At 52.6% G+C, this 13033-nt stretch overlaps 1 protein-coding gene across 3 annotated transcripts in view; it reads right to left on the bottom strand.

Moving 5' to 3' along the window:
- The window catches only part of PML (PML nuclear body scaffold), a 44962-nt gene that overhangs the window by 3041 nt on the left and 28888 nt on the right, over window positions 1-13033 (bottom strand). The window contains exons 5-8 of one of the 3 annotated variants that reach the window (XM_014780901.2): window positions 11917-12066; window positions 11293-11548; window positions 10260-10312; window positions 628-778 (exon numbers count right to left, since the gene is read on the bottom strand). In XM_014780901.2, coding sequence (XP_014636387.1) covers window positions 628-778; window positions 10260-10312; window positions 11293-11548; window positions 11917-12066 — 610 coding nt within the window. Of the gene's footprint in view, window positions 1-627; window positions 779-8399; window positions 9600-10259; window positions 10313-11292; window positions 11549-11916; window positions 12067-13033 lie in introns of those variants that run through there. The other 2 variants (XM_014780902.2, XM_087428687.1) reach the window with 2 other exon arrangements.

Below are 13033 nucleotides of genomic sequence, written 5' to 3'. Positions count from 1 at the left end.
CCACTCCATTCAGAGCGTGGCCCAGAGCCTCCCTGTCAGGTCTGCAGACGACTTCCCTGTCCTATGGAAACACCTGCTGCTTCTGTTTGGCCAGCCCCATGTTGAGTCCATGCCACAGGGCAGGGCCCGGGCCTTCCGGCTCAGGGAAGGGCACTGCAGGGCCAGAGCAAGCACCGTGGGGAGTTGAGGGCCTTCCGGGAGAAGGGGTGCTCTCTCTGTGACCTGGGCTCTGTTGGCCTCCCCGTGCAGCCCCTATAGAATGGGCCCTGTACTCAGAAATGTGCGGTCACAGCCTGCGGCCTTGCTTGGACTGCTGGTCTCATGGCAGTGACTTCCCGCCCTGTGTTTCTGTTTAGAAGTGTGTTCCCAGGCTTTCTAGGAGAAGCACGGGTCAGAGGTGAACTCATGGAAGCACCTGCCTCCCGCTTTCAGGCACCGGTCCAGGCAGAGGTCCTCACTCAGACACCCGGGCATCCCAGGGGAGACGCAGGGCTCTGCCCACTCTCTGGCTGCAGCATTGGCCAGAGCTCAGGGCTCTCTTGGGCCTTGCAGATGGCCCTGCCTGCACTTATTTTGGGGACTCAGAGACTAAACTAGAAAGGGGCGGGGGTGCACTGGAGAACCCACTTTCATTGTCAATCATGAGGTCAAAGAAAACCAGGGGCCTGTCTTCTGCTCGGGGGTCGGCGAGGCTGTCGTTCAGGACCCTGAGGGAGCTGGGGCCCTCCAGCTGGAGGTCACTGGACTCGCTGCTGCTGTCATCCAGCTCTGGGGAGGACTGCAACACAGAGAAACCAACAGGTCAGGGGTCCGGAGGGCGAGAGGGGGCATATTGGTAATGCATGGTTGTGCCGGTGAGCAGGTGTGTGTGGTTGTGTGTGCAAGAATGTGAGTGTGTGTGGGAACACAAGCACGTTGGTATGGCTGGCGGCATCTGCATGCACATGAGGGAGGGTATGTTATTGGGAAAGGGAAGGTGTGTGCACAAGAGGATGTGTATGTGTGCGTGAATGGATGTGAATGTGCATGTGCACGTGCGAGGGTCATGTGTGTAAAACAGTGCACTAGCATTAGTGAATATATGTAGCAGTGAGAGGATGAGATCCCGTGGGCAAGTGTGTGTGTGAAAGCACGAGTGTGGGAATGAATGCAGATGTCCACTGTGTGTGTGTGTGTATGCATCTGAGGGGTGTGAATTTGTGAACCTGTGTTGACACAAGTGTGTGAACATGTGAGAGTATGTGAGCGGGCGTGTGCATGGGGGAGTAGTGCTGGGTGTGGAGGCTAGGGGCGGAGTCAGTGCTATGGTGGGCAGAGAGGGGTCTGCTCCTCACTCATCTCTCTGAGCAGACTCAGAAGAAACATCACAAACTTGGGACAGGAGGAAGGAGCCTCATCTCCAACCCCAGATGTTTCTCTGGAAGGGCCCAGGAGCCTGGCTTTTCTTGTCCCCAAAGCCAGCTGAGGTCCCAGTGTCCTACACAGAGGGGAGGGGGAGGATTGCTTGGCCTCTAGAATGCCACGTCCAGGTGGACAGAGCCTGGCAGTGAGGGCAGTGGAGGGAGAAGGCTCAGAGCCTGGAGCCCCCCCTCTCCTCCCCTGGGCTTAGGAAGCCTGAGGCCCAGGGGTCCTCTAGGCTGGGCACCTGAGGCTCTGTTCTCTCCAGCACCAAAGCAAAAACAGTTTGAAAGGCCTCGGGTGGAGGAAGGGCTCTGGCTCTGAAAGTCTCCCAGGAGGCTGGGGCTTCAGAGGGAGCAGAAACCTCTCAAAATATACAGTTAATTGCCCATCATCTGCACAGCTGCCAAATCCAGACGTTCAGTCTTTGGTGACCCGCTCAGAACCTCCTGTGAAAGCCACCTGTGGACATTAGCCAGAGACCAGGAGGAAGGGACATGGCCAATGTCACAGGGCCAGCTGGGGGCACTGCTGGGACAGAGTCCAGAGCAGGCCTCCAGTCTTTCCTCCTTATGGACTGGCTGATGGAGCTGGCCTCACCTGGGGCTGACTGAGGCCTCTAGGAACTCTGGCCTCTGGCTGATATCCCTGGCCCGGAACATCACTAACACGTTCTCCTAGGCCCTTCCACGCTCCTGGTGAAACATTTGTATTAACAGAACTTCAGCTAAGAGCAAAGTCATTACTAAAGACAGGTAAAATGTGCTGGATTTTCCTAGGAGTGGCTGATTTTTACCTTATTTGCATTTCATAGCCCTACCTCAGGCTCACTAACTTCCTTCCAGTTGCTGATAGAAACGGACATTCACTATGAATCTCTCTAGAGCAGGTTTTGCTTAGAGAAGCCTGTGAGTTCTGGGACTTCGTACAGCAGGCCATAATAAAAGACTTTGTCAAATGCCTTGCATATCCGTATCCGTGATTCGGCCACGCTTCAAAGGCTGATTTTGCATGTCTTGCTCTGAGTCTGTCTCTGTCCTGGCTCCCTCTCCTCCCTGTAAGGAGTCTTCTACCGGTGTCTTCCTCGAAGTCACTAGCTGGTGGACCAGAGACAACATCTTCCTCCATTGTGGGAAAATCCAAGTGTTTCTCCCTCCAGGCTTCCGGTGCCTGCTCCCGCACTTGGGCGGGTGGAAAGTGCTGGGCTCCCCTTGGTATTCTCCCCTGGGTCCCAGCCCCCTCTTGCCAACAGCTGAAGAACTGTCCCCTTGGCCGAGTCCTGCCACCCATTGACATGGCACACTGGGCTTTCTTGCTCTTCTTCCTTTCGCTCCGACCAGCACTGCAGAAGCCCTTGCAGTGCCCTGAGCGCTCCACCTGTCCCCTTCCTTCTGGCAGTGTCTTCAGGCCAGAGAGCCGCTCTTCGCTTCGGATCTTCTCTGCCAAGAGTGGAGCTCCCTGGAGAGCAGCACAGCTGTATCTTTGGGCTATCTCCTTCATCTTTATACCAGGGTCATTCATGATGGCCATCAGAATCTCACTTTTAGAGCCTCCCATTGTCCTGGGGTCCTTCTCTCTTTTATAGTCACGGACACGTCCTTTGTCTTGAACTCACTGGAGACGCTGCTGGCTCCTTTAATAAAAGGACACCCCTTTTGGCTAAGCTTGTTGACGGAGGGAAGGCTGGGTCTTCCAGCCCAACTCTTCTTCCTCTCAGATTCCCCTCGTCCTTGGGGACTTCCATCAAGTATGGCTACTCCATGGGGCTGGTCTCACTGGAGCACTTCCAGTGACCTCTGGCCAGCTGTAAACTCAAGTCCCCCTCCCTGCCTGAAATCCCAGAAACACAGCTGGGAAGCACTGGCACATTTAAAAAAGACTTTTCTAAAGACCCAAGTTTAACATAGGGCAATCCGCCGCCAGCAGAGGCTCTGGCGCAGGATGTCTTTCCAGCCCTGCTCACTAAGGGAAACCCTCGTGATCCACCCCCACACCCCTACTCCTCGCCTTATTACAATCAGGATAATTGAGTGGGTGGGGAGGGAGCATAGAGAGGGACAGTGGTAGAGCCCAGAACCCAAGCCAGGAGAGGGCCTTTCATTGGAAAAGGCTGGGATTTGCTTGGAAGGGAAAAGGAATGCAGCGGAGGGGAACGGAGTGGGGAAGAGATGAGAGCTCACGTGTGAGGACTGGAAAGTGAAAAGTGGGGAGACGCTTTGAGGAACTAGGAAGTGGGAGATGATGAGAGCTACAGGAAAGAGGAAGAGGAATTTAGGAAGTGCTGTTAGGAGTTGGATCCCCTTTAATATTCTTTGAAAGATGCAATACTGGAATTTATTTATTACACTTGGTTAATGGACTGTGTTTCTTTGATTGTAAAACTGTGCTCAGACCAAGCCACATGAGATCAAGGATTTTTCCAGGGCACACATGCAATCTGGTTCACGAGCTGTATTGCACTTATCTTCATCACAGGTCAACTTAGCAGGTCAAGTATTCCAACTCAGCATAGCAGGTCTAACGGCCGTACCAAGAGTGACCATGGGAAGCAGCTGGGTTGACATTTCAATCACCTTGCAAAAGTCTAGGAGGTTTATATGGGAAGATCCAGCAGCTCCTCTCCCTGCTAGATCACATCCCAGTATGTACGTCACCTCCATTCAAAGCTGATACATACACAGATGAGCAGCATTTCTCTGTCACAGATGTGCAATTGAATCCCCTCAATTCAGTGGTACTTTGGCTGTGCATTAACAGCTTTAAAAATCTTGATGCCCAGGCTGAACCCCAGCCCAATTCAATTAAAATCTCTGGGGCTGGGACCCAGGAATCTGTCCTTGGTAAAAGCCCCCAAGTGATTCCAGTGTGCAGCCAGGGCTGAGAACAACTGTCCTAATTACTGATTCATTCCATGTTTGGTCATCAGCAAATCAGACAAGAGCCAAGCTCTTTGATATTGAGCATCCAGTCCCCTGAAGATATCTATCTAGTATCTGACATTAATTCTTATCAAGAGTCCCCAAGCTCCTGAGGAAGTTTCTCAGCACCCAAGCTTAAGTAATAGCGGGGATCAGTTTGGCAAGACACACACATTGCTGTTTTTTGCAGACACAAAACCCCAGCTCTTGTGAAGTCTGGAAGACCCCAGAGATACCTCATGTTTGTCTGTGAACTGGACCACCCCGTTAGCTAGCCTGTGGCCCCTACTACCTTCTGCCCACTGCTTCAGCCCCTCTGCAGGCTGCTGCTGCCTCTCAGGGGACACGGCTCCCATCTTCCCAGCTGAGCCCCTGTTCTTTTTCTAATACACTCACCAGCATCATGGCCTCTCCCCTGTATCAGCTGCTCCCCACAGGCCTCCCTTCCACTGCCAGTCACCACTGCCACTTCTGCCAGGGGCTGCCCTCTCGGCTAGGCCCCCTCCTGCTTCCACTTGGTCCTGCTGCTGCCGGGCACGGGGGCCAGTCATCTGTAGCAAGAGTGGGTGAGAACACCCATCTTTTTCTGCCATGGATCCTAACACAAGGCCCATGGCAGAGGCACTGCTGACCCACCCTCGTTTTTAAGCATAGTCCTCACTCCAGGTCTCCAACGTCAGACCTGGGTCTTGCCCCTCCAGCCAACTATGGCCCCACTGCCTCCTCCAGCAGGGGTGAGGTCTCTTACAGATCACTCTTCCTGCTCAGTCTCTCCCCGAGCCCTGCCCACCATGCCAGACCTGTGCCAGAGCCCCCAGACATGTCTAGTTAACGGTCTAGCAACTGACACAGCTGCAGCCCGAGTGGGGAAGTGGGGGCCAGGGGGTGCCTGCATGCGATGGTACACTTGGAAAATGTGGTATCTTAGCAAGCCAGTATTCTACAACTTTCACACTGAAAGGTCGGATCAAGTCCACGAAGAGAGCATGGGTATGTGTGAGCCTGGAGGACCCTGTGAATGTCACCCTGCCCCCTCCCTCTAAGTTGCCGCGGGTCCTCGAAGAGAACCAAGGGTTTTAGAAGGGGGCACAGAAGGTGAGTGAGAAATGCATAAGGGGGACCTAATTTGTTTTCTTTTTAATTTTTTTCAAAAAAGCTTGGGAATCCTGTAATGGTTAAATTAAAAAATGTGTGTCTGATGAATACCTACACAAAAGTGGTGGTCCTCTGGCTCTCACCTCCAGACCTGGTCTCCAGAGGTGAGCAGCTGCTTCTAATCATTTAATTCTTCATAACCTGAAATGTGCTTCTCCTTCCTCCCTTGATTAACCTCAGACCTCACCTAGTGACTCCTTGCTGGCGGCTGAGGATGACTGACACCCATCTCCTAAGTATTGCTGGTTCCAGTTCCTCCACTTGACTCTCAGGAAGGCTGGCAGGACTACTGGCAATCCAATCCCTTTCTCTATCTTCCCTTCCCAGGCTTCTACCTCCACCCAGTGTCAGTTTTAATTTTATCAAGATTATGGGATGGAAAGAAGTGCTCAGATTTCAGAGGAATTTAGAACATGTAAAGATAAGACTCAAAAATTGACTGACTGTGAGGAATAATAAAAAGGGGGGTTGTCCAGGGCAGCCCTGGGGTCTTGGCTTGTGTAACTGGGCAGACTAGTGCAACTTACTGAGTGGAGGACGAGAGATGAGTTTGAGGTATCCATGGGGCGTCCGAGTGGAGACGTCAGAAGGCCATTGGCTATACTGGTCTGGCAGGCAGGAGTGAGCGCTGGGCACCAGCAGCCCCTGGACAGTAACTGAAGCTATGGGTGTGGCTAGATCACCAGGGAGAGGATATAGACGAAAAAGAGAAGAGGGCCCAGAAGCAAAGTGGGAAGAACAACATTTAAAAGAACAGAGACCTAAAGCAATCTACAGATTCAATGCAATCCCAGTCAGAATCCCAATGATATTTGTCACGAAAATAGAAAAAAGAATACTAAAATTCATATGGGGCAACAAAAGACCCCGAATAGCTAAAGCAATCTTAAGAAAAAAGAACAAAGCTGGAGGCATCACAATACCTGACTTCAAAACATACTACAAAGCAATAGTAATCAAAACAGCATGGTACTGGTACAAAAACAGACACACAGATCAATGGAACAGAATTGAAAGCCCAGAAATAAAACCACACATATACAGACAGCTAATTTTTGACAAAGGAGCTAAGAACATACAATGGAGAAAGGAAAGTCTCTTCAATAAATGGTGTTGGAAAAACTGGACAGCCACACGCAAAAGAATGAAAGTGGACCGTCTATCACCATTCACAAAAATTAACTCAAAATGGATCAAAGACCTGAAGGTGAGACCTGAAACTATAAAACTCATAGAAGAAAATATAGGCAACACACTATTTGACATTGGTCATAAAGGAATCTTTTTGGATGACATGCCTACCCAGACTAGGGAAACTAAAGAAAAAATAAGCAAGTGGGACTTTATCAGATTAAAGAGCTTCTACAAGACAAACGAAACCAGAATCAAGATGAACAAACAACCCACCAGCTGGGAGAAAATATTTGCAAAACATATATCTGACAAGGGGTTAATCTCCATAATATATAAAGAACTCATACAACTGAACGACAAAAAAACAAACAACCCCATCAAAAAATGGGCAGAGGAAATGAACAGACACTTCTCCAAAGAAGATATACTGGCCAATAGGCACATGAAAAGATGTTCAACATCACTAATCATCAGGGAAACGCAAATCAAAACAACACTAAGATATCACCTCACGACCGTTAGAATGGCTAGAATCACCAAGACAAAAAACAACAAATGTTGGAGAGGATGTGGAGAAACAGGAACCCTCATACACAGCTGGTAGGAACGCAAACTGGTGCAGCCTCTATGCAAAATGGTATGGAGATTCCTCAAAGAATTAAAAACAGAAATACCCTATGATCCAGCTATCCCACTACTGGGAATCTATCCAACGAACCTGAAATCAACAATCCAAAGAGGCTTATGCACCCCTATGTTCACTGCAGCATTATTCACCATAGCCAAGAAGTGGAAGCAACCCAAGTGTCCTTCGACTGATGACTGGATCAAGAAGATATGGTATATATATATATACAATGGAATACTACTCAGCCATAAAAAAGGACAAAATCGTCCCATTTGCAACAACATGGATGGGCCTGGAGGGTATTATGTTAAGTGAAATAAGCCAGAAAGAGAAAGACAAACACTGTATGATCTCACTCATATGTGGAATATAAACCAACACATGGACAGAGAAAACTGTATTGTGGTTACCAGGGGCAATGGGGGTAGGGGGTGGGCACAAGGGATGAACGGAGACATATATATGGTGATGGACAAACAAAAATATACAACCCAAAATTTCACAATGTGATAAACTATTAAGACATCAAAAAAAAAAAAAAAAAAAGAACAGAGACCTGAAAGGAGAGTGAAGAGGAGCAGCCAGAACTACAGGAGAAGCTGGGAAGGAGAAAGCAGAGGACCTGAAAGTAACAGACTGAGAACTCAAGGGACAGGAGGCTGTGGTCAGAGTCTCAGTGGGCCAATTCCCGGTGATGGTGAGGTCCAGGGTGCAGACACGTAGTTGGCAGCTGCAGTGGAATGGGGTGAAGACCCCAAGAGGTCAAGGAGTGGAGAGGCAAGGGTGGTGGGTGCTGGAGTCACCCAGGAAGAAGGCTGGACCTACGTGGGGACAGGAAACCTAGGAGGCAGGTCCCGGGCTCTTCCCTATGTGGGGTGAGGCAGGAGGATGTCTGAGAGGGGCTGGAGAAAGTGGGGCTCACCTGGAGACCTGGAACCTCAAAGGCAGAGGGATCTTACCAGATGGTGGGACTGAAACAGTCCAGGAGGCACCGAGGGCCTTGTCCCCACCTCCCACTTCTGATGCTCATAGGGTGTGAGAGAAAGAGGAGACAGTTTCCCCACAGGAGAACCGAGTTTCAGTGCAGGGAGGAAACAAAGCCACCTGCAGGGAAGAGCTAAGTCCAGCAGGGAAGTTGATGGTCATGGAAGAAGGGTTTGCAAGGGTATCTTTCAACAAATATTTATTGAGCAGCCACATCTGCCAGGTCCTGGGATGGACACAGTCCCCGCCCTCATGAGCTCAGATCCTGGCAGAGGCCTAGTGGAAAGGCTTGGGGTGGGGGTATGGGGCAGTGGGAGGTGCAAAGGGCGAGAGAAGCTTCTTTTTCTTGGGCAAAGAGGCCCAAGGATGTGTGAAATGATGGCCTGAATCCCAGTCATGTCCTCTTGGCTGAAGAGGACTTAAGTCTTCCTGCCCAGAGTCCATGTAGCCATTCATTCCTTGGTTTACTCCTTGACCAAGATGTATTGAATGCCTATTGTGTGCAGGACCTTTAGTGTGTGGGCTGGGCCAGGCAGTGGGATGGAGGCTCAGGGAGCAGGTCATGGGTGTTTGGCCACAGGTTACAAGAGGGTGGTGGCCAGCAGCTGTAGAAAAGGGAGGCACTAGGGACTCTCAGAGGCTTGTCTGAGGGGGGCCAGGCTGGTGGGGGACCTTTCTGGAGGGTGGGGTGGTAGGAATGCAATTGGAGGGACTTCCACTGGGACCTGGACTTGGGGATTCTCCATGGGGGCTCTGTCAGAATCCCTGGGGGAGACTCCTGCCCCAAGAGTCTGGGGTGCTCTTCCTCCCCCAACACCCCCCCTGAGAGAGGCATCAAGCTGGGGAGCCACAGACGACAGAGGAAGGGCAAAGAAGTTGTTAAGCCACTGTACATGGGGGAAGCCGCGGAGGGAGCGGCCTCGGGATAGTACTGCGCCTCTCGCCCAGCGGGGTTGCCCGCTTGCCCTTTGGAGGCGAGTGGGACACTCTTGGGGATTGGCACGATGGTTGGGAGGCCCCGTGGTGGCAGGGGTAGTGACTTGGACCGTGAGGGGAAGGAAAGTCCTCTTGGGGGTACAATAGACTTCGAGGGGCAAGCCTAATGAGCGGCGAAGGTGGGTACTTCTTGGTGTTCTGCGTGACAGGGAGCTGATCCCACGGTGGACAGCAGCATGCTCCTGGTGACCGGCAGTCTGGTTGGGACATTCAGCATCAGGGACAGCAGCTTGCTCGATGGGAGGGTGGAGAGGCCAAGCCAGGGGGCGGCATGTGCCATGTAGCAGACGGGTGAAACGCCGGCAGGGGTGGGACGCTCCTTGCGCTCTCCGCAGTGGCTGGGCTGGCGAGGAGTGTGGCGCATCGCTCTCCATGGGCTCCACGCGCTTTCCAATACAGAACCTCAGACTAAGGGCTGGAAGGGACCTCGGGGGTCACCCAGTCCAACCTTTCACTCTTCAGATCCCCTTTCCCCTGGACAGGTGACAGCTCAGCCTCCATTAGCAAACCTCTGGAGACAGAAGGGTTACAACCCACAAGGCCACTTGTTCCATTGTAGGATGGCTTTAAAGAAGTTCTTTCTTACATGGAGTGAAAACTTGCCTGTTTGGGCCCTGCACGGTGCTGCCCACGCCCACACACCCCTGCACCGGCCCTCACTGGCTGTGATTAACTGGGGAATGGGTTCTCGTCTACCCTCCTCACTGAGGCCTTAAGAGGACAGAAAATGCATAAGGAAGCTCCAGACAAAGGCATGGGCTAGTCCAGAAAAGAGACAGGGCTCTGGAAGGAAGCACTCTATCAGCATTTCAGAGGAGTATACGTGGTTACTGAAGGCTCCTGCCCCAGTATGGAGGGAGGGCTGGGGTGGTCCAGGCCCACAGCTGGCATTTGGAGACTGTCCTCAGGACAGCTCAGGACTCATTGCCTCGCTGGAAATTCCCCAGGCGCAAGGCGAGTCTGAGAGTCACCTGCTGCGGCTGTGCCCCCTGGGACCTGGCATGGGGAGAGGCAGGAGTCCTGGGCCGAACTTCTGGGCCACTCACCGAGTTTTCGGCATCTGAGTCTTCTGAGCTGCTGATCACCACGATGCGTTCCTCTGAAACAGGGCAGGGGAGACAGCGTTAGGCCCTGCCGGGGTTGCCCGGGCAGGGGGGTTCTGGGGTATTCTCCCGTGGGAGTCCTTGCAGGCCAGTGGACTGGGTGGGTGACAGGTGCCCTGCAAGGGGGGATGTGAACATTCACCATGTGTGCCAGCGTGAATCTGTTTACTCAAAGTGGCTTTCCATCACTGCCTGCCCTGCCCTCCCTGTGAATACTTAATTCAGCTGTTGGCCCTAAATTCAGCATTTGCTCCCTGTAGACATTTGACCCCTTTTGCAATCTTAAAGAAGCACCTTGCTTTCTTCCATTCTCAGCCCCTTTTGATTACCAATCGTGTTTGTGAGCAAGGAATATCAGTCGGGGCTCAGTATGTGAGCAGGGTCAGGGCTCAGTGTAGGACCTAGAATGAAAACAAAGCTGGACTCTGGATGAAGCAGATCCAGGAAGAACTGTCTTAAACGTTCCAGAATTTTATGGGTTGACCTACACTCATGCCCAAGGACTCCTTGTGTGGCAGTGTCCATAAAAGATATCCAGGACAAATGAGGCACCTTCGGTGGGTGGCCTGTGCAGAAAAATTTGGGAACTGATGGGAGTGGCCTCGATCCAAGTCCTCTCTGAGAGTGTGCCAGGCACCCACCCACAAACATTTCTTGGGGAGACCCACCCTGTGCAGAGGCAGGGTTCCGGGCACTGTAGGGTGTGTTGGGGGAAGGAGCTATGGACTGTGGGCCTCAGCCCTTCATGCTCCCCACAGTGAATCCCGGCAAAGCACATGGTAAGTGGATCCACCTCACCCCCAGGCAAACCGTGCGCTTTCCCTGCCCCATCAGGTGGTAGCTGAGAGCAGGACACACAGGGAAGACTGGTGGCTTTGGGCTCCCTGGGTGGCGTAAGGATGCAGAAGGGGGGCGCTCCCAGTCCCTGGAGGACAGCATGCAGGCCTCAGCCTCTGCTGCCCACCCACCTGCCTACCTGCCTCCGCAGGGTCGCTGGTTGTGTGGTTGCTGTTGGGCAGGAAGACCTCATTTCCTACGATGGGGCTCTTGGGGCTGGGAGGCTTGTCCAGGTGGGGTGGCGAGACTGCCCTGGAGGTGCTGGGCCTGGGCTGCTCGGGGGAGCTCCGGGCCAACCTTGCCTCTCTCTCCTCAGACTCCATCTTGATGACCTTCCTGGGGCACTCGGTCTGGCAGGACTTCCTCTTCTGCGGTGTGGCTGCACTGGAGACCTCCTGTGCAGTGGGAAGTCACAGGGCTGGGTCAGAAGCCTCCAGAGGCAGTGGGGTGGGGGGCAGGGGCCTGTGCCCCCCACCTTTCCTCTGCTCTCTGCCATGCAGATCATGCCTCTCTCCGTACAGGAAGCCCTCCCAGGCTGCCATGCACACAGGCCCTGCCTGCTGACCACTGACCTCTGCTGGCCTCTGATTGCCCTGGGAGTGGCTCATGCTTAGAGGGGAGCTTCCTAACAGGGCAGCCAAGAACGAGGGAGAACATAGAGTAGGTGCTAATTAAGGCCTGGAATCTCACCCCAGCTCCACCTCTTACTGTCTGGTGGGATCTGGGCCTTCGGGAGGGGACGTGGGTCTGGGGAGAGCCTCACCTCTCTGTCGGAGGGGTCTTTGATGGAGTAGGCGTACACTGGCACAGGGTGTGCTCCAGGCACCGCCTGTACCACAGCCACAGGTTGGGTCTCAGCCAGGGCCTCGGCCAGCCCCGGGGCCGGCGCCTGAGCCCTCTGCACCTCCTCTGGCTGCAAGGTCAGGAAACGAGAGTCAGGAATGACCAGGCAGCAGGCCCAGGGCTGGGACCCGAGGCCTGAGGTCAGCCCAACCCAGGGCCTCACCCAGCCACAGGTGCAGGCTGCCTGGTCCAAAGGGACCAGGAGGCCTCCCCACACCCTCCATGACTTCACCTCCTTCTGACCCTGAGGTGCTGGCTTCAATTCCTATGCTTCCTAACAGGGCCAGCAGACGACCTCAGGGTCACACTGCCCGGCAACTCCTCAAGGCTCACTCGACACCAGCCCCAGCTACACACCTCCAGGGACACAGTGCTCACTACTGACGGAAGCAGCTCTTCAAACTGCAAGTTGTAATGGTGAGGACATCCTTCCACTGGGCTGAAATTGGCCTCCCTGTGACCTTCATTCTGCCCCCAGGGCCTTAACCCCACCTGGGTCAGAACAGCGACTACACACTTTGGGCAAATCACTTAACACTTCTTGGGCCTCAGTCCCCTTCTGTAACAGAGGAATAATAATAATATCGCCCTCACAGGGTAATGTGGATGACATGCGTCACTACAAGTAAAATGCTTAGAAGAGCACCTGGCACTTAGTGAGCACCGATGATGATGATGATGATGAAGAATACTGTTTAAGGCTCAGTGCTGAGTGCTTCATGTACCCATCCCAAAATGTAGGGGCAGTTCCTCAAAAAGTTAAACATAGAATTTCCATATGATCCAACAATTCTACTCCTAGGTATATACTCCAAAGAACTAAATACAGATATTCAAACAGAAACTGGCATGTGAATGTTCACAGGAGCATTATTCACAATAGCCAAAAGGTGGAAACAGCCCAAATGTCTATCAACTGATGAATGGATAAATACAACGTGGTACACCCATAAGGCAGAATATTATTCAGCCATGAAAAGGAATGAAGTTCTGATATATGCAACATGGATGAAACTTGAACACATTATGCTAAGTGA

Source organism: Ceratotherium simum, chromosome 3, assembly GCF_057802395.1.
Source record: "Ceratotherium simum simum isolate JZ-2026a chromosome 3, ASM5780239v1, whole genome shotgun sequence".
NCBI classification, from domain to species: Eukaryota; Metazoa; Chordata; class Mammalia; order Perissodactyla; family Rhinocerotidae; genus Ceratotherium; species Ceratotherium simum.
The sequence above is the reverse complement of the archived record's forward strand: the minus strand, read 5'-3'. Positions and strand labels throughout refer to the sequence as shown.